Source organism: Schistocerca piceifrons, chromosome 1 (genome assembly GCF_021461385.2).
Source record: "Schistocerca piceifrons isolate TAMUIC-IGC-003096 chromosome 1, iqSchPice1.1, whole genome shotgun sequence".
NCBI classification, from domain to species: Eukaryota; Metazoa; Arthropoda; class Insecta; order Orthoptera; family Acrididae; genus Schistocerca; species Schistocerca piceifrons.
The window spans coordinates 623,260,229-623,284,878 of NC_060138.1; the positions used below are offsets into that span (position 1 = coordinate 623,260,229).

General features: G+C 42.5%; 1 protein-coding gene across 1 annotated transcript in view; it reads right to left on the reverse strand.

The window, feature by feature from the left end:
• LOC124757760 (neuroligin-1-like) overlaps positions 1-24,650 on the reverse strand; it is a 189,086-nt gene that overhangs the window by 104,005 nt on the left and 60,431 nt on the right. The window contains exon 5 of the mRNA XM_047249076.1: positions 22,549-22,628. Coding sequence (XP_047105032.1) covers positions 22,549-22,628 — 80 coding nt within the window. The remainder of the gene's footprint in view (positions 1-22,548; positions 22,629-24,650) is intronic.

Below are 24,650 nucleotides of genomic sequence, written 5' to 3' on the forward strand. Positions count from 1 at the left end.
GAGGGGACACTGAATAGTGCACGGTACATCCAAACCGTCATCGAACCCATCGTTCTACCATTCCTAGACCGGCAAGGGAACTTGCTGTTCCAACAGGACAATGCACGTCCGCATGTATCCCGTGCCACCCAACGTGCTCTAGAAGGTGTAAGTCAACTACCCTGGCCAGCAAGATCTCCGGATCTGTCCCCCATTGAGCATGTTTGGGACTGGATGAAGCGTCGTCTCACGCGGTCTGCACGTCCAGCACGAACGCTGGTCCAACTGAGGCGCCAGGTGGAAATGGCATGGCAAGCCGTTCCACAGGACTACATCCAGCATCTCTACGATCGTCTCCATGGGAAAATAGCAGCCTGCATTGCTGTGAAAGGTGGATATACACTGTACTAGTGCCGACATTGTGCATGATCTGTTGCCTGTGTCTATGTGCCTGTGGTTCTGTCAGTGTGATCATGTGATGTATCTGACACCAGGAATGTGTCAATAAAGTTTCCCCTTCCTGGGACAATGAATTCACGGTGTTCTTATTTCAATTTCCAGGAATGTATTTCTGTATTCCTGAACTTCCCTGAATATTGTTGGAATTATTTCTTCTGTTACACATGGTTTCTTCGCAGTTACTTTCTTTGTAGCTATCGTTTTCTTTCCAACTTTGGTGATAACCCTTTTTAGAGATGTCCATTCCTCTTCACCTGAAATGCCCACTGAGCTAATCCCTTTTTGCAATATCTATAGCCACAGAGAGCTTCAATTATCTCTTTATTCCTTGTACTTGCATATGACACTTCTTTGCGTATTGATTCTTCCTTACTAGTCCCTTAAACTCCAGCCTATTCTTCATCAGTGCCGAACTGTGCTCTAAGTCTATATCTGCTACTTGATAAGTATTACAATCCAGTATCTGGTTTCGGAATCACAGCCTGACCATGACGTAATCTAATTCAAATCTTCCTTGTATCTCCCGGGCGTATCCAAGCAGACCTCCTCTTGAGATTTTTAAATAGAATATACGCTGAAACTCCCTAGCAGGTAAAACTGTGTGCTGGACCGAGACTCGAACTCGGGACCATTGCCTTTCGCGGGCAAGTGCTCTACGCGACTGAGCTACCCAAGCACGACTCACGCCCCGTCCTCACAGCTTTAATTCCGCCAGTACCTCGTCTCCTAACTTCCAAACTTCACAGAAGCTCTCCTGCGAATCTTGCAGAACTAGCACTCCTGGAAGGAAGGCTATTGCCGAGACATGGCTTAGCCACAGCCTGGGGGATGTTTCTAGAATGAAATTTTCAGTCTACAGCGGAGTGTGCGCTGATATGAAACTTCCTGGCAGATTTGAACTGTGTGCCGGACCGAGATTCGAACTCGGGACCATTGCCTTTCGCGGGCAAGTGCTCTACCGCAGGAGAGCTTCTGTGAAGTTTGGAAGGTAGGAGACGAGGTACTGGCGGAATTAAAGCTGTGAGGACGGGGCGTGAGTCGTGCTTGGGTAGCTCAGTCGGTAGAGCACTTGCCCGCGAAAGGCAAAGGTCCCGAATTCGAGTCTCAGTCCGGCACACAGTTTTAATCTGCCAGGAAGTTTCATATGAGCGCACACTCCGCTGTATAGTGAAAATCTCATTCTAGAATATTCGCTGTTAATAGCTGAAATTTATTGGAGAAATCAATCTTTCTTCGCTCTCATTCCTAGTACCAAGGTGAAATTCTCCCGTAAACCTTTCTTCTACTGCTTCCCCTACAACTGCATTCCAATTCCATATCACAATTACATTGTCATCTCCCTTTACGTACTGAATTACTCTTCCATTTTTCTCATATACTTTCTCTGTCTCTTGGTGTTCGGCTAGCGACGTCGGTCTGTGAACCTGAACAATTGTTGTCGGTATTGGTTTGCTGTCGTTTCTGATGGGAACAAACCTATTACTGAACTCTTCAATGTAATTCAATCTCTGCCCTGCATTCCTATTCATAACGAATTCTACTCCAATATACTAACACCGGTTCACAGAATTCCTGAAGATAGACGTGGACTGTGGATATTGTATCACAGACACAGTCCCTCTGACTGTTCAGAGACGTCACTAAACCCGCCCACAGAGTTAAACAACTCTGCATGAGCAGTGACAATTAGACGGACGGGGTCCGGCAGCTGATCAGTTCCCGTCATTCCGCCAGGAAGGAGATACGCGGTTCGTGTTGTCTGTAGTTCATCCATGCCTAGACGGTCATTACCGCGGTTCGATCGCGTCTGCATTGTTACGTTGTGCCAGGAAGGGCTCTCAACAAGGGAAGTGTCCAGGCGTCTCGGAGTGAACCAAAGCGATGTTGTTCGGACATGTAGGAGATACAGGGAGACAGGAACTGTCGATGTTATGCCTCGCTCACACCACCCAAGGGCTACTGCTGTAGTGGATGACCGCTATCTACGGAATATGATTCGGAGGAACCCTAAAAGCAACTCCACCAGGACGTCGTGTTACGACTCAAACAGAGCGCAATAGGCTGCATGATGCGCAACTTCACTCCCAACGTCCATGGCGAGGTCCATCTTTGCAACCATTACACCATGCAGCGCTGTACAGGTGGGCCCAACAACATGCCGAATGGACCGCTCAGGATTGGCTTTACGTTCTCTTCACCGATGAGTGTCGCATATTCCTTCAAACACACAAACGTTGGAGAAGTATTTGGAAGCAACCCGGTCAGGCTGAACGCCTTAGACAACTGTCCAGAGAGTGCTGCAAGGCGGAGGTTCCCTGATGTTTGGAGGTGGCATTATGTGGGCCGACGTACGCCGCTGGTGATCATGCAAGGCGCCGTAACGGCTGTACGATACGTGAATGCCATCCTCCGTCCGATAGTGCATCCATATCGGCGGGATATTGGCGAGGCATTCGTCTTCATGGACGACAGTTCGCGCCCCCGTCGTGCACGTTTTGTGAATGACTTCCTTCAGGATAACGATATCGCACAACTAGAGTGGCCATCATGTTATCCAGGCATGAACCCCATCGAACATGCCTGGAATGGATTGAAAAGGGCTGTTTGTGGACGACCAACCAACCACTCTGAGGGATCTACGCCGAATCGCCGTTGAGGAGTGGGACAGTCTGGACCAACAGTGTCTTGATGAACTTGTGAATAGTATGACACGACGAACACAGGCATGCATCAATGCAAGATGACATGGTACCGGGTATTAGAGGTGTCGGTGTGTACAGCAGTCTGGACCACCACCTCTGAAGGTCTCGCTGTATGGTAGTACAACATGCAATGTGTGGTTTTCGTGAGCCATAAAAATGGCCTAAATGATCTTTATGTTGATCTCTGTTCCAATTTTCTGTACAGGTTCCGGAACTCCCGGATTTGGCGTGATGTAAAACTTTTTTGATGTGAATGTTTTACACTGCTTATAGATAATGAGTATATTTTCGTGACTCGACCTGTTTTTGCTCCCCCCCCCCCCCCCCAAAAAAAAAATAACATCTCATCCCTCAAGGGACTATTTACCGTCATGCTGGAAACTAATGTTCTGGACTCTAAGTTACCAAAATAAACATACAAAATATTCATTAGTTTCTAAAAATTTAATTTATTGTCTTTCAGGACTTTCCCATACAGTCATCTCGATAGGGGAATGTCAATTACGACTAGAACGTAAGGACAAAAGAAAAGCCAGTCCCAAGCGGAGAAAATCTCCGACCGAGGCAGGAATCGGAGTCGGACCTCTTGAGTTAGCAATCCCCCACTCTGACCTAACTTCTACTGAGGCGGGCTGCATTAGGTTATTGCACGGTTGTCAAAACTTGAAAAGGAGGTACACAACCGACACGTCTCCTAGTTTCCTCATATGTAGTGCAGTTGTAGCACATACTCACATGTAACAGATGCTGCTCTAGTATGATGCGTTTCTCAAGCTTTTCCAGAAATAGACATCCAAAGTTTGTGAGCTAGTTAAATATCACAGGAGTGGGTCTGCTGTCGTGGAGCGCCGTTAGTGCAACCAAATAGGACTGGGTTCGAGTCATTTCAATTGTTTTCCTAAACTGTTTGTATCGCTAGGACGAATCTCGTTTCTTCGGGAACGATCAGTAACAATCATTTGAAATATTAAACTGCGAATATTTGTTTATCGATACTTCCATGCACATATTGCATTGAAGTGACACAGAGCTATACTTTCTTTGAATGACGTACACCGTGTTTGTGACACGTGCGTGACTCTATGGATAAATAAATGTTCATTTCATCACGATTCGTTGTTATACCTCGATTACAGGACATTATCATTATTTTTTATTCGTTTCCGAAGAAACATGATCCATTGCAGCAATACAAGTGTTTGGTGGAAGATAAGAGAAAAAGAAAGATATTGGACTCTAATGCAGTACTGCCACCGGTTGCCTGGGAATAATTTAATCCCTTTAATTGGAATCTGATTCTACAAAAAAAGCATTCTGCAGTTTATCGGTATAGTATTCGTACAAATATCCAAAAAAATAACTAGAATAAGCATAGTTAACGCCAAAAATTACATCGAGTCGTATCTAACGCCGGATGTGTTGCTTTATGTAGATGGGAAGCATCGATATTCGTGACTGAATAATTAGTGGCTTATACATGTGAAATGATCAGTTCGACATTATAAGCGCGTAATGTTACAAAATCTTGACATTCAGTTTGAATGAACTTTATACCACAGATTCGGTACACGGCAGTACAGAGATAATTAGGATTTTAAACCAGTATATAAATTCTAACTATAACACTGTGAGATGAAATCAAATAGAACCTGTATATGTTTTGTGGAATCTCCCTCCAAGCTCACCCAGAAACCATACAAAGTGGATGCTGGAGGGTCGTAACGCGCAAGTTGCCCATCAGCTGTACACCAGACATTTTCAGTGGGGTGTTTATCAAGAGGGCGTTCAGTTCGGCCGTCGAAGAAGAACTGCACACTCGGCATCACGTATGGACATAAACTGTCCAGCTGAAGTACAGTGTGTGATGTTGCCTGAAGGATGGGCAGTACCTCCCGTTGTAGAAGTTTGTGTTCTGATTGATACACTAGCTTCCCTGAACGCTATTTTCGTAAGTTGATCCGTAACGCTTTTCAGAAATTCAGGCTGCCAGTCTGTAGTCAGAACTGTACCGTTAAATATCTATGTTTCATTCGGTACAGGACAGATTGACGGAATTATATTTAGAGGCACTGCGACAGATAACATCGAAATTTCGACGAAGAGACTAGAGCACAGCAGTTGTATGTTCTAGCTTATAGGTTAAACTGTATACTCCAGTAGCCTATCATCGCTGTGTAGAACTCTCTTCCAGTCAATGACCTAAGGTTCGTTTTACTGTCGCAGCAACATCTACTGCACTAGCAGAAGTGTCAGGTATGACATTCATTTTCCAGAGGCCGACTCTACTGCTTCATTTAAACTCAGCACATGTTGCTATTGTGCACTTTCATATCGACACAGAACACTGACAATTGTTATCACGTTTCTAATGTATTTGTAGTCTCTTCTCTGACTCAGCTTGGCGCATCACTACGTCTTCTGGTTACATATGTTTTTCAGTGTGAAAGAGTCACTGTTTACTTCCATAGCCAATGCAGAAATCGGATCTGTAAGCACTACAACGGAATGTGCAAACAAATTGCAGATACTGTTAGGTCGTAGGCCGACTACGAAACACAAGTCGACTAGAACTAAATATCGCTCTAGTCCGTGTCCTTCGGGGAATTCTCTGTATGAGGTATGACCTGAATAATTTCGTTGAGGGTGGTATTGCATTGCCAAAAGTTTTTAACCATTCTTTCATAAAAGCTAAGATCATCCTTTAAGTTCTGTAAAATTTGCTAAAAAAACCTCAACACTCCGATAAAGAGTATATAAGACACCTTTTATAAAAGACCTTTGACAAAGTTGTTCTACGGTGTAATACGGGATTAAGCATCACAACAGCAGGCCGTGATCATTTTTATTTATTTTTATTAATGATTTACATATCACCTACTGGAAGTGAGTTCTACTGGGCCAACGTGTATATCATCTGTCTAATAAAAGTTTGTAACTCCCGGAAAACAGCTCTGCACATCCCCGTGGTATTGGATTCATGCAGGCCATTGTTTCTGGATGATGCAATTTTCACAAACTTTAGTGTACTTAGAATCACTAACAAGAGTAATGTAGAGCTGAACGACAACAACAATCCAACAGACGCTTAACTGAGATCAGTTCGGTTTCATGTAAAGCAATGAACTGCACCAGTAATTTTTTACTTTGAACATACTTACTGAAGGGAGAGTCAAATCCCCTACAGCTTTTATCGTCAGCGTTGTTGAATACCAAATCACTGTGGCTGTTGAGCAGGTACTTACTTACTTACAGCCAATCCTGAAATTGGTTGAAAAACAACCAGAAAAAAAGAAGAATAAATACACATTTGGATCCCTAGCCAAATGTTTGACATTTTGAAAAAAAAATTGTATGAAGTAGACGAACAGAAGGTACCTAAAAATAGAAATAATAAAAACGGAAACAAAGGAATGCAAGTTCTTGTGAAGAAGCTCATCACCACAGTTCGGAAGAGTCAGACAAACTGGCTCTAGGAAGGGAGGTAACAACTAGACTGGTGAGGGCGAAGAATAAATATGAAGGAAGGGATAACTAGAAAGAATAGAGCAGGTGGAAAGATTATGGAAAAGTATAAAAAAAAAGAAATATGTTTGGGGTATCGACTAAGAATTCTGGTAATAACTACGTATAATTAAAGTGGAAATATTATAACATTTGAATATGCACCCACTTTGAGCTGTTGGATGTAGCAGAGATGTACAGACGAAGTGAGGAAGATGACAGAAAAGGATTAAGAATGACATACAAAAAATTGTAACCCAAGTGAGTAAAAATGTTTTAAATATTTATTACATAAGTTTTTCCCAGTCCATTTGAAAGAAAAAACGAGAAAGCTGTCAATTACAATAAGAAGATATTTTTATCATTTTTATTTAGGTTAACTTCGGCAACGAGTAAATAATCTATGGGCGATAGTTTACTCAATCCGATAACCACATTTTGACCCACTACCACTGTCTCCTCTCTTGTGCCCATCTCTTCATCTCAGATTAACAGTATAGCTACCCAATATCCTCCGATATTTTTCGTATATATTCCAGCCTGTCTTCTCCTGCAACCTTTGCCTCTTTCATGGAAGTGTTTCCTTGATGTCTTAACAAATGTACAGTCATCCTGTTCCTTGTTCTAGTTTAATGTGTTTTCTTCATACTCCTTCTTTCAGTTGTTCTGCGTAAAAAGCTCCCCATCTCTTACCATGCCACATTTTAGACAACGACACAAATTAAAGTAAATCTTGCAACGCCAAAAATTAATCTGAATACTTCTCAACGTTGCGATGTGGGTTCAAAGAGCAGAATTAACATTTCGTATTTCTTTTATTCTTAATCGATACTCACTGCCTGAAAAAAGAGTGAAGTACCAACAAGACACTATCGGATGTCATTGCTATTTCCTATACCTGCACAGCATCGACAGGTGTGTAAAGGATTAGAGTTACAATTCTCTGTGACAGGATAAACAACCATCAGAGTCCATTAGTGGAGTTCGTGTTAAGTGTTGTTAGCAGGCCTGGCAGGGATATAAGCGGTATGAACAACGCGAAGTGCTAAGCGATCACTTTTGAAGACACTGATGTCTGCGCACACATTTTCGATTAGCGTTGACATCACCTGACGGAGTTTGAAAGGGGCACCATTGTGGGTCTCCATTTGATAGGCTAGTCAAATCGTGTAGTATCCAAATTTGTGGGACATTCGGACACGACAGAGACATAGTGTTGGAATGCATAGGGAGAGACTGAGGAGACATAACTGTTGTCAAGGTTCCAGTCAATCACGTCTCACCACCCCAAAAGAGATTCGCCATATTATGCACCAAGAGCAACGTAAGGCCTTCACATCTGTGCTTGCTGCCCTAGAACAAGTAATGCAATACTTCTTGATGCAATAATTTACCAACAGCCGTATGTATTGTAGAAATTAATATTATTTTATGAACTTCTATGTGCTACCAGTTTCGGCATTACATTGATGCCATATTCAGGCCACACAGGCCGGCCAGTGTGGCCGTGCGGTTCTAGGCGCTTCAGTCTGGAACCGCGTGACCGCTACGGTCGCAGGTTCGAATCCTGCCTCGGGCATGGATGTGTGTGATGTCCTTAGGTTAGTTAGGTTTAAGTAGTTCTAAGTTCTACGGGACTTATGACCATAGATGTTAAGTCCCATAGTGCTCAGAGCCATTTGAACCATTTTCAGGCCACACTCTTCATAGTCGTAAAATCGCTATACACGGAAGGAGCCAGTTATATGGAGCAAGTTGATGGCTGCTTCCGTGTATAGCGATTTTACGACTATGACGAGTGGGGCCTGAAGATGGCATCAGTGTAGTGCCGAAACTGGTAGCACATAGAAGTTCATAAAATAAAATAAATTTCTACAATACATACGGCTGTTGGTAAATTATTGCACCAAGAAGTTCATGCCATCCGTCGTCCCACGATCCAAAATGGATCAACGAAGAGTAATGCAATATTCTGTGTCGTCCTGCAGAATTGGTCAGAGACTAGTACCAGCCAGACTAGGGAATTACCGTCCCACACTTAGGCTGCCATTAGAACCACAAGTTGAAATGCTGCGTTTGTAGTGGTGCCATTACCAGGAAGCATGAATTCCTGATTAAAGGTGTCGCATTGTGAGCAGCAGTGAATTTTAGTTCTGCAATACCCCCGATTACTACCGTCAACGAGTATGATGGCGATCTGGGAATAAATCCTATTTTTCCAGTGTTTTGGGGAAGCAAGGCTATGTTAATCCTGGCATCATGGCGAATTGAGTTCATTCTTCCAATGTTTAGGAGAGCCACAGCAATGTTAATCCTGGTGTTATGGTGTGGGGTACCCTCTCATTCAATGTTCTGGAGAGACAAAGTGGTGTTAATCCTGGTTTTATGGTGTGGGTAGTTCTTCCAGTGTTCTGGAGAGGCACAGTAGTTGGTTGGTTTCAAAGGGGGGAAAGGGACCAACGCACAGCAGTGTTAATCCTGGTGTCATGGTGGGGAATTCTATCCACCAATGTTTTGGATAGGAACAGCAATGTCAATTCTGGTGTTAAGGTGTGATGTGCCCTTTCTTCGGTCTTCCGGAATGGCCCAGCGGTGTTAATCTAAGTGTTATGTTGTGGGGTGCTCTTTCAGTGTTCTGGAGAGGCACAGCCATATTAATCCTGACTTCATGGTGTGGGGAGTTCTTTCTTCCAATTTTTCGGTGAGGCATTGCAGTGTTAATCTTGGTATTATGGTGAGCTGTGCCTCTTCTTTCAATGTCCTGGAGAGGCAAAGAGGTGTTAATACTGTTGTTTTTGGCGTGCCCTTTCTTTCAGTGTTCTGGAGAGGTACAGCCATGTTAATCCTGGTGTCATGGTGCAGGGAATTCTTTCTTCCAATGTTTTGGGGAGGCACAGTTGTGTTAATCCTCTTTTTATGGCGTGGGGTGCCCTTCTTTTTAATGTTCTGGAGAAGCACAACAGTGTTAATGCTGGTGTTACGGTGAGGAGTGCAACTTATTTCAGTGTTCTGGAGAGGCATAGTGGTGACTTGCGTGAGCTCCATTGGGGTCATGGATGGCTACGTGAATGTTCCCCAGAGCGTAAAGGAGCCGCCACCAACTTATCTTCGTCCCGCAGGTGTCAACGAGCTGTTCCACTGGAAGACGACGGATTGGCGCCCTCCCATCCCCATGATGAAGAATGTATCGGGATTCATCAGACCATGCGAAACTCTGCCACTGGATCAACGTCCAGTGCAGATGGTCAAATGCCCATATCAGTCGTAGTTGCCGATGTCGTGGTGCTACTATTGGCACATGCATGGGACATCGGCTGCGGAGGCCCATCGTTAGGAGAGTATGTTCAGACACATTCTTACTCTGCCCAGCGTTTAAGTCTGATGTTAGTTCCGAACCAGGTCGCCGCCTCTCCTGTTTTGTCAGTCTGCCTAGCCTTCCATGTCCGACATTTGTAATGAGGGGTGGCCACCGACCCCGCGACGTCTGGAGGTGGTTTCACCTGTGTAAGACGGTCACCAGAGCACTACTCGAACACGCAACAAGTGATGCAGTTTTCGAAATGCTCGTACCGCACATGACCAGCTACTGATACTACATGCACCATGCGTGTGCCCGACTAGCAGTCATTCCTCGCCAGGTGACGCTGCTGTCTCCTGGTAGGGCGTGTATCTATAATAGGTCGATGGGCATAATGTTATGGCTGATCAGTGTAGGTTCTATGTTATATACAGGGGGTTGGACAAAATTATGCAAAAACCACAAGAAATCCATCTTGGGCATAAATGCTGTTCTGGCGTAACCACAAGCGCCGGAACGAAGACGAAGAACGGAAAACCAGAGAAGGAGGTGAGGAAACGTCAGCCAATAACCTCCTGACAAGGACAGAGCCGCGTCAAGAGCACCCCCTGGAAGAAGTGAATATAAAGGCCGCTCCTGCCAGTCTCGGCCGCTCAGATCGGCTCAGTGTACTGACATTAGTGGAACGTATTTGCGGAGCGGGCTACAAGAACCTTGAGTTGTGATCCTTATCAGACATCAATTCCATCTCAGTGTCAGTATCCAATCTATCTAGGTGACACCCTTCACAACTGTATCTATGCATTTACCCAGACCAGTGGGGTGCTACGTCAAACGGGTAAGTGGGCTCATGCTGCCAAGTTCTTTGACAATTTAATTCGTTTTTGTGATCACTGAAGTAACGTGATGTAATCTCTCAAGCTCTGAAGTCTCATTTAGTTTCTTCCTCTCCTTCTGCGTGCCCCATTTGTTTTGTCAGGCACTGTATCAAAAAAATGGTTCAAATGGCTCTGAGCACTATGGGACTTAACATCTATGGTCATCAGTCCCCTAGAACTTAGAACTACTTAAACCTAACTAACCTAAGGACATCACACAACACCCAGCCATCACGAGGCAGAGAAAATCCCTAACCCCGCCGGGAATCGAACCCGGGAACCCGGGGCATTGTATCTTTTTCTTAATTCACGTCAGTAGCTTTTACTTCGGGATGTCATGCATCGATGACACACCAACATTTTGTGTTCTTGGGCAACCAAGCAGAGGCATCAAGCCAGCAGTCTTCCTATCGATTACCACACATTTATTTTACAATGCTTCCGTATTTTCAGTGACATCAAAGAAGACACTTTTTCGAGCATCGCTATATTTCAAATTTTTCTTGGCTGTGCGCAGTAAAGATCTGTTTAACGTTTGACGTATTCCTTATTCTGCACCGACTTCGTTCGCCCTCGCAAAATATGCAACCGAGCGAATACACCAGTGACATGTCTCCGATAGACGGCTTTTTATTGACGCGCTCCACCGTAGCAAATTTTTCAGTCGCATGCATCTGAAAGAAATTCCGCCCCCGCCAACGCTGGCGTTTACGGGCTGCTACCAAGAAATTCGTCAGGTTTAACTGGAGGAAACCGACTAGAAACTCACGAGGCAGCATGTCATACAAAGGTAGTTCTTCGAAAACGAAAAAAGAAGCTCTACAGTCAACATATAACTGTTCACATGATAATGTGTACCCATTCAAAACTACGTTCCAACCAGGATTCGAACCTGGACAGCTGGCTTTCACAAGTAGAGCTTTACGAGTTGAGACACCCTGTACAACCTTCAGGTGCGACTTAAAGGCACAGCTTATGACTGGCTTTTAACTAGTGAGGGTAATCATCTTGTTAGTATTTCCAAATTGATTTACGGTTTATAAACTCCGTTTTATGCATGTTGTTGTTGTGGTCTTCAGTCCTGAGACTGGTTTGATGCAGCTTTCCATGCTACTCAATCCTGTGCAAGCTTCTTCATATCCCAGTACCTATTGCAACCTACATCCTTCTGAATCTGCTTAGTGTATTCATCTCTTGGTCTCCCTCTACGATTTTTACCCTCCACGCTGCCCTCCAATACTAAATTGGTGATCCCTTGATGCCTCAGAACATGTCCTACCAACCGATCCCTTCTTCTGGTCAAGTTGTGCCACAAACTTCTCTTCTCCCCAATCCTATTCAATTTCCTTTTTCTATTTACTCAAATATAATGGACACTTATGTTTCACCTCCTGTTGGCCTTGATATATTTCTGTAAAAATATTATACAAAGATCGTCGTTTTTTTGTTTTTAGTCCTAAAAGCCATAACACGCGCATTTTTTATTTTGTTTTCGTTGCTCATCCGAAACAGTTATTTCTCAGGAACAGGTAAAGGTATAAAGTTGAAATTTATGTGAAACATTATCGTCTACGAGTTCTCAGAGGTGTAAAAAATTAAGCTTCTGAGTTAATGCAATGAAAAGATACGGTCATTTATGCCACATATTTTGATAGACGCGAGCTCACTTATCAAAACCTATAGGTGAACCAGGCGTATCTGTATAAACAATAAAGTTTGTACGGAACCCTCAGAGCGCGGGGCCTAGTCGCACTTGTCAGGTTTCTTTATAATTTGACAGCATGTCATCAGCAAAGTAGCTGGAAGAATTTGTTCAAGGGTCATTACCTGCAAATGCTTTTTCCAAGAAGAGTAGTGGTACTTATGTTTCTGAGGCCTTTGCATTTCACTATCAGTTAGTATCACACATCTTCATACACAGAAGTGAAATTTTTGGAAGGACTTTTGTAACCATCAAGAGCGGCTATGTTATTGTCGCCATTCATTTATTAATCATTTTGCTTTTGCAAGAGAGAGAGAGGGGGGGGGGGGGTGGGGTTGGTTCAGGGCAGGGGGAGAGGGGTGGAGAGAGGAGGGGGAATTATTGAGAAGCACTTGTTTTTGGATAGTCAAGGATGTCTGATATACTATACTTTCTTTAAGGATGTATCTTTGTATAATTAATTAAGTGTTGCAAACAGTGTGCTTTGTTGCATTGCTTTGTGTGTTCGTTGAAAACTTTCTCTCCTTGTACTGTATATCGTACTTCATCGCTACTATACGTTTTTCGTAGAGGTTACTGTTTTCTACGAGGATCTTGCTATCAGTTTAAACGTTATTTAGGTGATGGCCTTCCTGTATGAGATTATCCGCAAAAATGGAGTGTGTATTTTCACTTTTTAAGGATCTTGGGTCCCCAGAACACCTGCAATGTTTGTCCTATATAGAACTATAAGCTAACGGACAGATTTAACAAATGGATCGAAGTTTTGTTAAATTTGTCTGTGGAGATGTTGTTAGTATTCATATTTTTCTGTACTGTGTTGTATGCGCGGTATGACATTTATGGTTCTTGTTCCTTCAATACGCTGTATGTGCCAGGCAGCGTTTTTTGTAAAGTGTTCTCTGTGTTTGTTGTGTTAGCGTTCCTGCGCTTTTGAGGTAGTTGTTAATTTTTTCTTTCTTTGTTTCTTAATTTTTTTTATTTTGTTGTTTAGTTTGTGTATTGTACGCATTCTATCTGGCTATCTGGTGTACTGTGTTATTTCCTGTGTGTATCTGAGTTTATCCAGCACAGTTCTGTTAAGTCTGTGTTCCATATATCTAAAACACAGAAACAACAACAAACAATCTTGAACTATACAAGGCAACCACGACCAAAGGTACACCCATTCACAACCAGTCTAAATGCTCATTGACACAAAAACATTTAAATTTTGAGCCAGCACACAAAACTATGCAACAAGAAACTGTTTGAAAACATGACATGTAAAAGGTCCTCGATTGCCTCTCAATCTCCTCTCCCACCGCCCCTCTCCCTCCCTCCCTCCCTCTCTCTCTCTCTCTCTCTCTCTCTCTCTCTCTCTCTCTCTCTCTCTCTCTCTCTCTCTCTCTCTCTCTGCCCCCCTCTTTCTCCCTCCCTCCCCCCTGCCCGCCGTCTTTCTCTCTAGCACACAAACATGCAAATCAAATAAGTTGTCTCCCTGCAGGTGCACTATAAAATATTGCAACAAACGTTCACAAGTTTTCTTTCAAATCTGTCTTCTGGATATGAAAACGTGTGATATTACGTGAGAGGAGTGTAAAACGTATGAAAAGCAGTGTGTGTAACTGTTAAGTAGAGGGCCATACAGAGATGTACAACAGGACAGAAAACGTAAGTACAGTACGTACATTGCCACTGCTCTCGGAAAAAGTATTTAAAATTAATAACTTCTTAAACAAATTCTCCCGAGTGTTTTACAGATGGCATGCTGTAAAACCATAAAAAGGCACATAAATGCAAGCCGACTTTTATAAGTCCACTTTCAAAATTAATATAGTTTCAGCTGAGCAATAAAACAAAACGAATTGTGCACATGTTATAATGTTTAAGCCTAAGGTGCAAAAAAAGCCACCAATTTTATGTAATATTTTTACAGAAACAGATACAGGTCCACAGTCGATGACATATTTTTGGGTAAATAGAAAAAAAGAAATACATCGTATTGTGGAGAAGGCGATGTTTAAAATTCCAAGTTTATGTAGAGGTGGTACTAGGAAGCAACATGAAATGAAACGTAAACGTGAAATCCGTAATGAAGTAGACGAATAGAAGACATATATTTGTTGGAAAGAGCGTTGCATTTGTAAAGGAAAGTTAACAATAGGCGTCGTATCGTATCAGGGCCAATTGGAGCCACAACAATAACTCTTACTCCAAGTGTGTGATAAAAGTAATGAGACTGATTTCTTTTCATCTGCCAAGTCTTTATTCTTTTTCAAACAATAATATTGTCCCGCACAAAGCAGTTCCTTTGTGCAGGTATTCACCTTCGGAGTCGTTCCCAGTCTTGATAGAAGCACCGAACGGCTTCTATTAGTAGGGCGTTTAACATGACGGCCACATTCTTTTGAATGTTATCCGGAGTCACAAAATGAAGTCCTTTTAAGAAATTTTCAAGTTCGGAAAAAGAAAAAAGTTACAAAGACTCAGATCTGGTAATAGGGGGACTGTGGAACAACAGGAACGCGTTTTGAGGTGAAAAATTCCGTAATGGAAGTGGCCGTGTGACATGAGGCGTTGGCATGATGCAGCATCCCGTGGTCTGCAGTGACCGATCTCATTCGATTCACCCTTTTCCTGAGCCTTTCAAGGACATCTTTCCAAACACCTGGTTGACAGTCTGTCCGGCATGAACAAATTCTTTATGCCCCTACTGCCAAAAAAGGAAACCAGCATTGTTTTGATCTCTGATTTGCTCTTTCAGACCTTCTTCCGTCGAGGAGATATCTTAGTGTGCCATCCTCACTTTGTCGCTTAGTCTCAGGATCGTAGTCCATCACCAGTGATCGCATCGTCATTCGTGGTCATTGCCAATCCTCTCAAGATGATCAACCGACACTTATCTTCGGTTATCCTTCTGCTCAGTGGTGACGTTTTTCGGCACCATTCTGGTTCAAATCTTTCGCATGTGCAGATCTTCGTTCAAAATTTGATATATGGTGGAAGTATTTAAGTATAACAGGTCACCTATCATCCTAATTGTTAAAACTCGGTCCGATCTCACAAGAGCACAAACACGACCAACGTTTTCGTTGGTTTTTTAAGTTGAAGGTCTCCCTCAGCGACGCTCATCTTCAACATGTTCTCGGCCTTCCAAAAACTTGTGCTGTTGATAAGGGATGTTCGCCACAGGCCTGTTTCGACTTTTCAAAGGTCACACTTGCGGTTTCTCTAAGTTTAACACAGAACTTGACTGCATAACCTTGCTCTTAATTCCGCTGTTCCAGTTTTGTAACACACAACAGAAACACAACTGCATTGATCGTACTCTTGTAATTCACTTTATGGCTGTACGGAGATGAAACTCTTACTGAGAATTTGGAAGGGACGTACGCACCCGTCTACTCAAGTAGAACAACACAGGACTGCCAGAGAGCTCGCTGTGTTGTCTCATACAACTAGAAGATTTGGAGGTAACGAAGGTGATGAGGCGGTATTCTTCACAAATTAAGGCGAACAGAAGTCTCAGGGGGTTAAGTCAGGTCACCGGGGCGACTACGTAATTAGCGCATGGCACTTCTCTGTAGTACTGAACAATATAACAATTAAAATGCAAGATGTAGCATTTAGCTAGTTTCCAGGCCTATCAAAGTAAACCATCGCTTGACCGTTGGCTTTTGAAATGAAGCTGACTAACATACAGTATCTCCCCTTTTAAAACGATTCAAAAGATATGCTTAAGCGAATACGTATATGTTCTGGGACTGTCCGTGAATTTTGGTTCCCCAGATGTGCACTTTGTGCCTCTTCGCTTTGTCAGACATACGAAACCCTGTTTCGTCGCTTCATTCGAATGAAATCTCTCACGCCGTCAGTTTCAGATCCCTTTTGCATCTCAACACCTACATTGGAGCGCGAATGTGAGCCCTTTTGCCTAGGGTTCTGAAGCATCCTAAGTGCGGAAGGCTTACATTTAAGACTTCTGCGGTCGCTTCATCAGATGGTTGTCTGCGAAATGCCTCTCTCCAAACTCGCCAGAGTCACGGACTTGCGAGGCCTTCGCGGCTAAGCTTCTGTAAGCTCTGCGACGCTCCCTCGCCTCGTCCTGGGCATCGTCCCACTAGAGCAGCAATGCACAAACAGCCGTCGTCACGGATATTCGTGTATACCCTCTTGATGCTGCTGAAGGGAGGCGCTGCTTTCTGGGATCAAGCATAAAAACGCTCTCGGGCGTTTAGAAAGGACAGATATTTTACTGTATTCCAAAATAGTAAATACTTGCTTAATTTCTGCGTGCTGCCATTGGTTTCGTAGAAACTTGGAGAACTATTCTTTTAATTGAAGCGGGATGTATTGTGATCTGTCGCGTATTTCATGCGTACACGATTTCTGAAATGTTTCACGCATTTATGTATAAGCACAAACATAACTATCAACCCGTTTACGTGGGTGGCATAGCGACGTTACTGCGCATAACTGCACTGCAAAGTTCAACGATACCTCGCTCCCAGCATTTAGTACAAATTGCAAACAGCGCTTTGGGCTGTTTGTCAGATTCAACGACATCCGTATTTCAGTCGCATCGTTAATTTGTTGTCCTAAAGCCCACTTCCAAACTGATATTCGACCGTCTTTGAAAATCGTAAATTTGCTGGTGACGAAAGATAAACCTGTTTGGCTTAGAGATCCGCCGAATGTATTGGAGACCTTACCACTATATCCTACGAAGTTAATTTTTCTTTTCTTTTTCTTCTATCGTATCAATAAGTCCAGTTTCCCTCAGCACCATCATAATATTTTAGATTTGAAAGAGGAAATAATTGGAGTAGACGACAAAGAACGAAGTGCTCGGATTAAAAAGTGTGTAAGACAGGGATGTAGTCTTTCGCCCCCTACTGTTCAATCTGTACATCGAAGAAGCAGCGATGGAAATAAGGCCGTAGTGGCTGAGCGGTTCTAGGCGCTTCAGCCTGGTACCGCGCGACCGCTACGGTCGCAGTTTCGAATCCTGCCTCGGGTATGGATGTGTGTGATGTCCTTAAATTAGTTAGGTTTCAGTAGTTCTAAGTTCTAGGGGACTGATGACCTCAGATGTTAAGTCCCATACTGCTCAGAGCCATTTGAACCATTTTTGATGGAAATAAAAGAAAGATTCAGAAGTAGGATTAAAATTCAAGGTGAAAGGATATCAATACGATTCGCTGATGATATTTCTGTCCTGAGTGAAAGTAAAGAAGAATTACATAATCTGCTGAATGGAATGAATAGTCTAATGAGTACAGAATATGGATTGAGAGTAGATCTAAGAAAGACGAAAGTAATGAGAAGTAGCAGAAATGAGAACAGCGAGAAACATAACATCAGGATTATGGTAAAGAGGTAGAGGAAGTCAAGGAATTCTACTAACTCGGCAGCAAAATAACCAATGACGGACGGACCAAGGAGGACATCAAAAGCAGACCAGGAATGGCAAAAAGGGCATTCCTGGCCAAGAGAAGCCTACTAGTATCAAACATAGACCTGAATTTGAGGAAGAAATTTCTGATAATGTACGTTTAGAGCACAGCATTGCATGGTAGTGAGACATGGACTATGGGGGAATGGACAAAGAAAAGAATCGAAGCATTTGAATGTTCAAAATTAAGTGGACTGATAAGGTAAAGAATGAGCAGGTTCTGGGCAGAATCTGAGAGGAAAGGAATATGTGAAAAACACTGAGAAGGTGAAGGGAGAGGGCGATAGGATACCTGTTAAGACATTAGGGAGTTACTTCCATGATACTAGTGGGAGCTGTAGAGGCTAAAAACTGTAGAAGAGAGAGACTGGAATACATCTAGCAAAGGATTGAGGACATAGGTTGTAAGTGCTACTCTGAGATGAAGAGGTTGGCATAGGAGAGGAATTCGTGGCGATTCGCATCAAACCAGTCAGAAGACTGATGACTGAAAGAAAGCTCCATCAATATTTTTCCTTATAGCTGAAGACAGAATATCGCTGTCGGTGGCGGTGGCGGTGATGGTGACTGAGTAGAGGGGAGGGGGTGGGGAAGGGGCAGCTGCTGCAAGGTAAGCATAGTGTGTGAGTTTGTTTCTCCCGTACTCGAAAGTTCGAGAGTGCCATCGCGTTACTTTTATAGGTGGACACTCCAATCAACATCCACGGTTATTTTTACGAATCTTGTGTGGGTTGCCCAGGAATTCAGCTGTAGACTCCTTAAGTGCTGCCCCACCGCCAACCTATGCTCAGCGTATCTGTAAAGGTACTTTCGTTGGTACTCTGGTGTTTTGCATGCACTGCCTTAAAATTCATCCCCGCAAAATTTCGCGACCATAGGTGTTAGGGTCGAGGTCCTACAACACCGCCCATTAACATGTGTGTTCTTAGTAAGGAAAGCTGCTAAGTGTATTGTATTTAATTCGCCACAAATTATAATGCAGTATATACATCCTGTGAGTCACAGGCGGATAATGCAATGTCTCATAACAAAAAAAATACGTGACAGTGTAGTATAGAAGATACGTCTCTGGCGTTTGACAATGAATTTCCGACTACATGATTTATATATGTCTAACAGAGATATGAAATTCCATAGAAGTCACATAGTGCTTGTCGTTTCTGAAACTAAGGAGGACACACTTTCTTGATTATGCAATTGGAACGTACAAAATTGAAGCGAACACATGTTGCTGATCATTTACGTATTGAGACCGTTTGTACCTGGAACAATATGGGGTGACGTACAGCTGAAAACTCGTTAAGCAACATCATTGCGTTGGGGAACAAATGAAATTTTTTTTTGTTGTCGCTTGGAATTTTTGACCTTATTCTGGGTATTATGGATCCACTACTAGGTCACGTCATGCCTCGGCTAGATTTGTGGTCTTCCTGGTCGGAGAAAGGCAACGACGTACAGCCTCCAATACTCAGGGAACCTCTGTTTTATCTAACGCAGTTTCTATTTCTTTTATTGAGTATAGCGACTAACGTAACGACTTATCCGTAAGTATCTATTTTAATCAGTGTAATTTATAATGAATTTAGAAACAGTGATCTATATTTTACAGTATACTTTGTTCACTTTCTAACATTGCAATGGTTTAATTTTTTTATCATTTACCTAATTAAATGTATTCGCTCATATACATGCATGTTGCTAGTTTGCTGCCTTGTTTAATCATTCCGTGTCTTCTCCTTCACAGGCATTAAAATGGATTTATCACGTAGAAAATGTGTGATCCATACTGATGTGTTTGTTTACATTTGTGCGGTGTACACATTTCTTCAGCAAAGAAAAGCTATAGCTTACTTTGCAAGAAGAGCATATTTGGTCTATTTCAAAGTATAACTTGGAGACCCATGTAAGTTTTGGTTACATCATTTTGTGTACAAGTTGTACACAGAACTTTTATGACAGTGGTCAAACGGAAGTGTGTGAAATTTGAATCGCCAATGATTCAGTGAGAACAGAGGAACCATAGTGATGACTTCGTTTTGTTCGATGAATACAAAGGGTGTCAATAGAAGTAGCCAGATTAAGTGGACATATCCGAAACAAGACTCAGCTAGACGCCTTGTTCCATTTTCAGAAAAAATAAGTGGCCCCATTTTTGCCAGTCTCCCAGGGTTATGCGAAGAAGAAGATGCACCAGCTGGTCAGAATGACACATTTCGAAAGGCCTTCATGAAACACATCAGGTTCCAGTCAATAGGGAATGAACGACCTCATCATAGATATAAGCCTTCTAAAGAAGTGGTCTGAATTATTAGTTTCTAGAGTGGCTGAGAAATAATTTGTTTTATCAGACACGACATTTAGTGTCATAACATTGAAAAATATTCCTTGTCATTCTTCACAAAAGAGAACGATTTAATTTTTTGGAATAACGCGCGAGAATTGCTAACAAATATGGGTGTAAGAAAATACACAACAAGTGAATGGCGATTATTTATACTTAGCTCCAAATGTGGACTCAAGTGCTTCTTTCTGCTAATGAGAGCCTACACATGTCCATCCAAGCTGGCTACTCGGTTAGTATGCATGAAAACCAGGCTGCAGTATTCATAGCCTTGGATGAAATATTATACTGCAAATGGATCACAAATAAGTCGTTTCAGTTTATCTGAAAATGACTCATTTTCTTCTGGGACAACTGGGTGGCTTCACCAAATACTTGTGGTTGATATATGTTTGTGAGAGTAGACCGAAACTGTCCTTTCACGGGGCGAAAAAGAACTCGTGGACGAGGAGATGGTCGAATTTGGTGACGCCACAGCGCAGAGTTTCACGTTCTGCAGCATTCAGTAGTGCGAACGAGTGAATAAGACAAGTCAGGTTTTTGCATCGTGGAGAGAGACGTGCCCAATGAACTGCAGAATTACGTCCTAGGTCACAGGCAAAACTTTGAAGACGCCGTACTGGATCCCGTAGTTTTCAGTCGAATCCCATGTTTTGCGAGTTTTGTATTATAACATATTTCCTATGAATAATACTGTTTCAATGCACACTCATTTTCTTTCAATATACTATTGGCATCTATTCCTCTGCCAGCCTAACCATACGTCCTGGTCAGCGTTTTCCCTGAGCGTTTATTTTTTATTTTTATTTATTTATTTTTTGCATTTCAGTGTACATTTTCCTTGTGTAAGTTGCACTAATTCATATTAGTGTCTTATTTGAACTCCCGCAACACCATCCACTAAACATATTGTTGTTGTTAAGCACAGAAAAAAGATGGATAAAGCAGGGTGTTGAATAGACCAAGGCTTGTCAAGGAATGCAGCATCAAAGAAGAGGAGGGGGAAGAAGAAGAAGGTTGAAAAAAAGTGCAGAATTGTAACATATGCGTTAAGACATTAGAAAACAACTTCCATAATAATAAGCGGAGAGAAGAGAAGAAAACTGTAGTGGAAGACACAAAACTAGACTATATACAGCAAATAGTAGAGGGCGTCCTGTCTAAGTGGTGTTAAGAGATTGGCACAAGAAAGGACATACTGGCGGTCAGCTTCAAATCAATCAAAAGAGGATCTAAAAATGTTGTTAAGGGTGCTTGATGAAGTAGGTATTCAGAGATAAACGATTAGTAAAAAATAATTCATGTCTAGCATTGCTGAAAGAGACAAGGGCTTTACATATATTTTATTCTAATGGAGGCAGTTGAACTCCGTGATTGTTCCTTTATAGGATGTAGAATAATAACCGTTACGTCACAACAGAAGGTGATTTATTTAACACACGACCAGTTTCTGGCTTGTGCCTATCTTCAGATGGTTTACATTCATGTACATGTTTCCATACTCATTGTTGGAGATACTGTTTAAATCAAAAACAAATAATGTGATAGTGACTAAACAGACACAAAAGAAACATCTCGAAGTGGCTAAACGACAAGTGCGGTAAAACATTATAGCACTTAGATATAGCTGGTGTAACCATTTCATGTTTTTTTTACACGTTAACTTTATATTAGTCACCATGCTAATTATTGGTGCTTTCACATTATATCTTTGATAAAGTAGTGCCACTATTTTATCAAAGGCATAATGTGGAAGCACCAATAATTAGCATGGTCATTAATATACAGTTAACGTATAGAAAACGAAATGTTTTGTAAAAGAGACGTGAGAAATGTAATATGAAAATGCTATGGATACACCAACTATGTGTAAGTGCTATAATATTTTACAACACGCGCCGCTTAGCAACTTCCAGATGTTTCATTTGTATCTGTTAATTTATCATCTCACTATTTCTTTTTGATTCAAACAGTGATCTCCAACACTAAGTATGGAAATATGTACATGAATTTAACCACCCGAAGATGGGCACACGTGCGAAACCGGTGATGTGTTAAATAAAATCACCTTCTAATGTGACTGGTAGCGGTTATTATTCTACATCCTGTAAAGGCTCTACGTTTCCTGGTTTACTTGTAGTATTTGTTTAGGTTGAACGTTGGTGATCAGGGAGACTGTTGTGCTCAAATGGCAAGCTAGACACTATAGCCGTCTATTCTCATTACACATGGTTTTTAGCGCTGCACTCACCGAGCGCCAGGTAGAGTTGGTTGATGGCATCGTACGTGTCCCAGAAAGGCGGCGGCTCACCAGGTCCGCTGTTGGGGTCCCTGCAACACACAGCAGCATTCTTCTTCAGAGACGCTAGCGAATCTTTCCTAAAGGCCTTTTTTCTCCCTAAAAGAGATTATACAGCAATATGTTATGTTGATCTGGGAACATCACACACGGCATAACTTGTCCAATGGCTTTAAGGTTACAGTTATTGGACGAAATGCGATGATCATAGGCGTTACTAAAAGGGTGCGTGCGTGGGTGGAGTGGAAGAAAGACTCTCGCCCTCTCCTGAAACCTAGGGGCGTAGACGTTTTATTCATTAGAAAATTCTTAGCATTTTTAGTAGTGAAATGAAATCTGTGTGGCTAGGACCTCCCGTCTGGTAGACCAGTCGTCTGGAGCAAGTTTTTATAGTTGACGCCACTTCGGCGACTTGCGTGTCGATGAGAATGAAATGATGAAGACAACACAACATCCAGTCCCCGAACGGAGAAAATCTCCTAACCGGCCGAGAATCGAACCCTGGACACCCGCACGGCATTCTGCCGCGCTGAGCCCTCAGTTATAGAGATAGACATCTCTAGACTTCTGGTAATTACTGTCTGTGATTCTATTAAATCGCAGATTGAAAGTGGCTAATGGAACGTAAAATATTGTGGCTAAATGTACTGTATAAATCATACATTTAATTGGTAGTAACTTTTGTCACAGTACATAATGCCGTATTCTTGGCGCGATGGCTTTTATATGCGTTTCTGCAGTCGTTGGGGATACGAAACAGTCGAAATGAAGATCTCAATCTTTTCTCTGTCACTTCCTTGTTCAGCACTCATTAAGATACAGAAAAAGCGGTTAAGCACCCTGGTGTGAAGAATCCGGCTTCCCTTCCCAGATATCATAAAACATGGCTGCCGTGTTCCTGCCCGACATCCGTCCCCAGTTTCCACGAGGGAACTAAAGTCTGTTCCATCTAGTGAGCACTGCTCGTAAGCAACTTAACTTGCCCTTTCCTTTCACGATATCCGCCAAACTGTGGATTAAGAGCAGCAGGCATATGGCATATTCCTAGGTTTCCCGAAAGTGTTTGACACAATGCGACACTGTAATGTTCAAATAACGTATTTCGGAACGCTGCTTACAATGACATCCATTAAACATTAAAGCGTAACGTTGAAAAGTCGCATTAAACGGACCGTGAACGTAAGGATGGTTGCAGGGGAGGAAGCATGGCCGACTTCGGTTTGTTGGGTTAATTATAAGAAAGTGTAGCTCATCTATAGAGGAAATCACATAAAGAACACTTGTTTCACACGTTTTCTTTGCTACCCCTTCTTGTAGCAGAGAAGCACACTACACCACGCAGTGTCGTCTATATTATATTCTTGCCAACGCCTCTATCAAGTGAGGAATATTTACAAGTTTGGTTTACTTCTTATACATAATTGTTCCTTGTGCGAGGGTTGCCAAGAAAGTAATGCGCCCACATCTCTTTTCTTCAACAGTTCTTTATTGAACATAATGAGAATTACACACGAAAGAATTGTATTCCATCTACACACCGTATTCTTTTACGTAATCTCCATCCCTTTCTATGGCCTTCCTCCAGCGCGAAACAAGGGCGTGTATGCCCTGTCAGTTCCAGTCCTTAGGGCAGAAGCACAAGTTGATGGGGATCTGCCCTGTGTTTTAGCTAACGATGAGACGTGTGTGTCTAGGGTTTTTAAGTTTTGTGATGTGTCTGGACTCTGGCCTAAACTTTTAGGCTGGAGGTTTTAGTGTATTGCAGAGTGGCTGACTCCTCCCCTTTTTCCTTGCGGTCAGCCAGCCACTTCCATCTGCTACATTGTTTTAGCTCCCTCTACCTTTTTCTTCCTGTGTTCTCCATGTTTTACTGCTGACGCCCTGCTTCATCCCACGCTTCGGTCTGGGTGAGCACATATTTTTCAATGATTGTTCCCCGTGTTTTATGTTCCGTTTTATGTAAATGTTCTGAGTTTTTTTTTTCTTGACACCCGTCTCCCTATGATACTGAACGGGTGCTGAAGACCCTGCTGTCGTGCGCCCACCAAACCCTT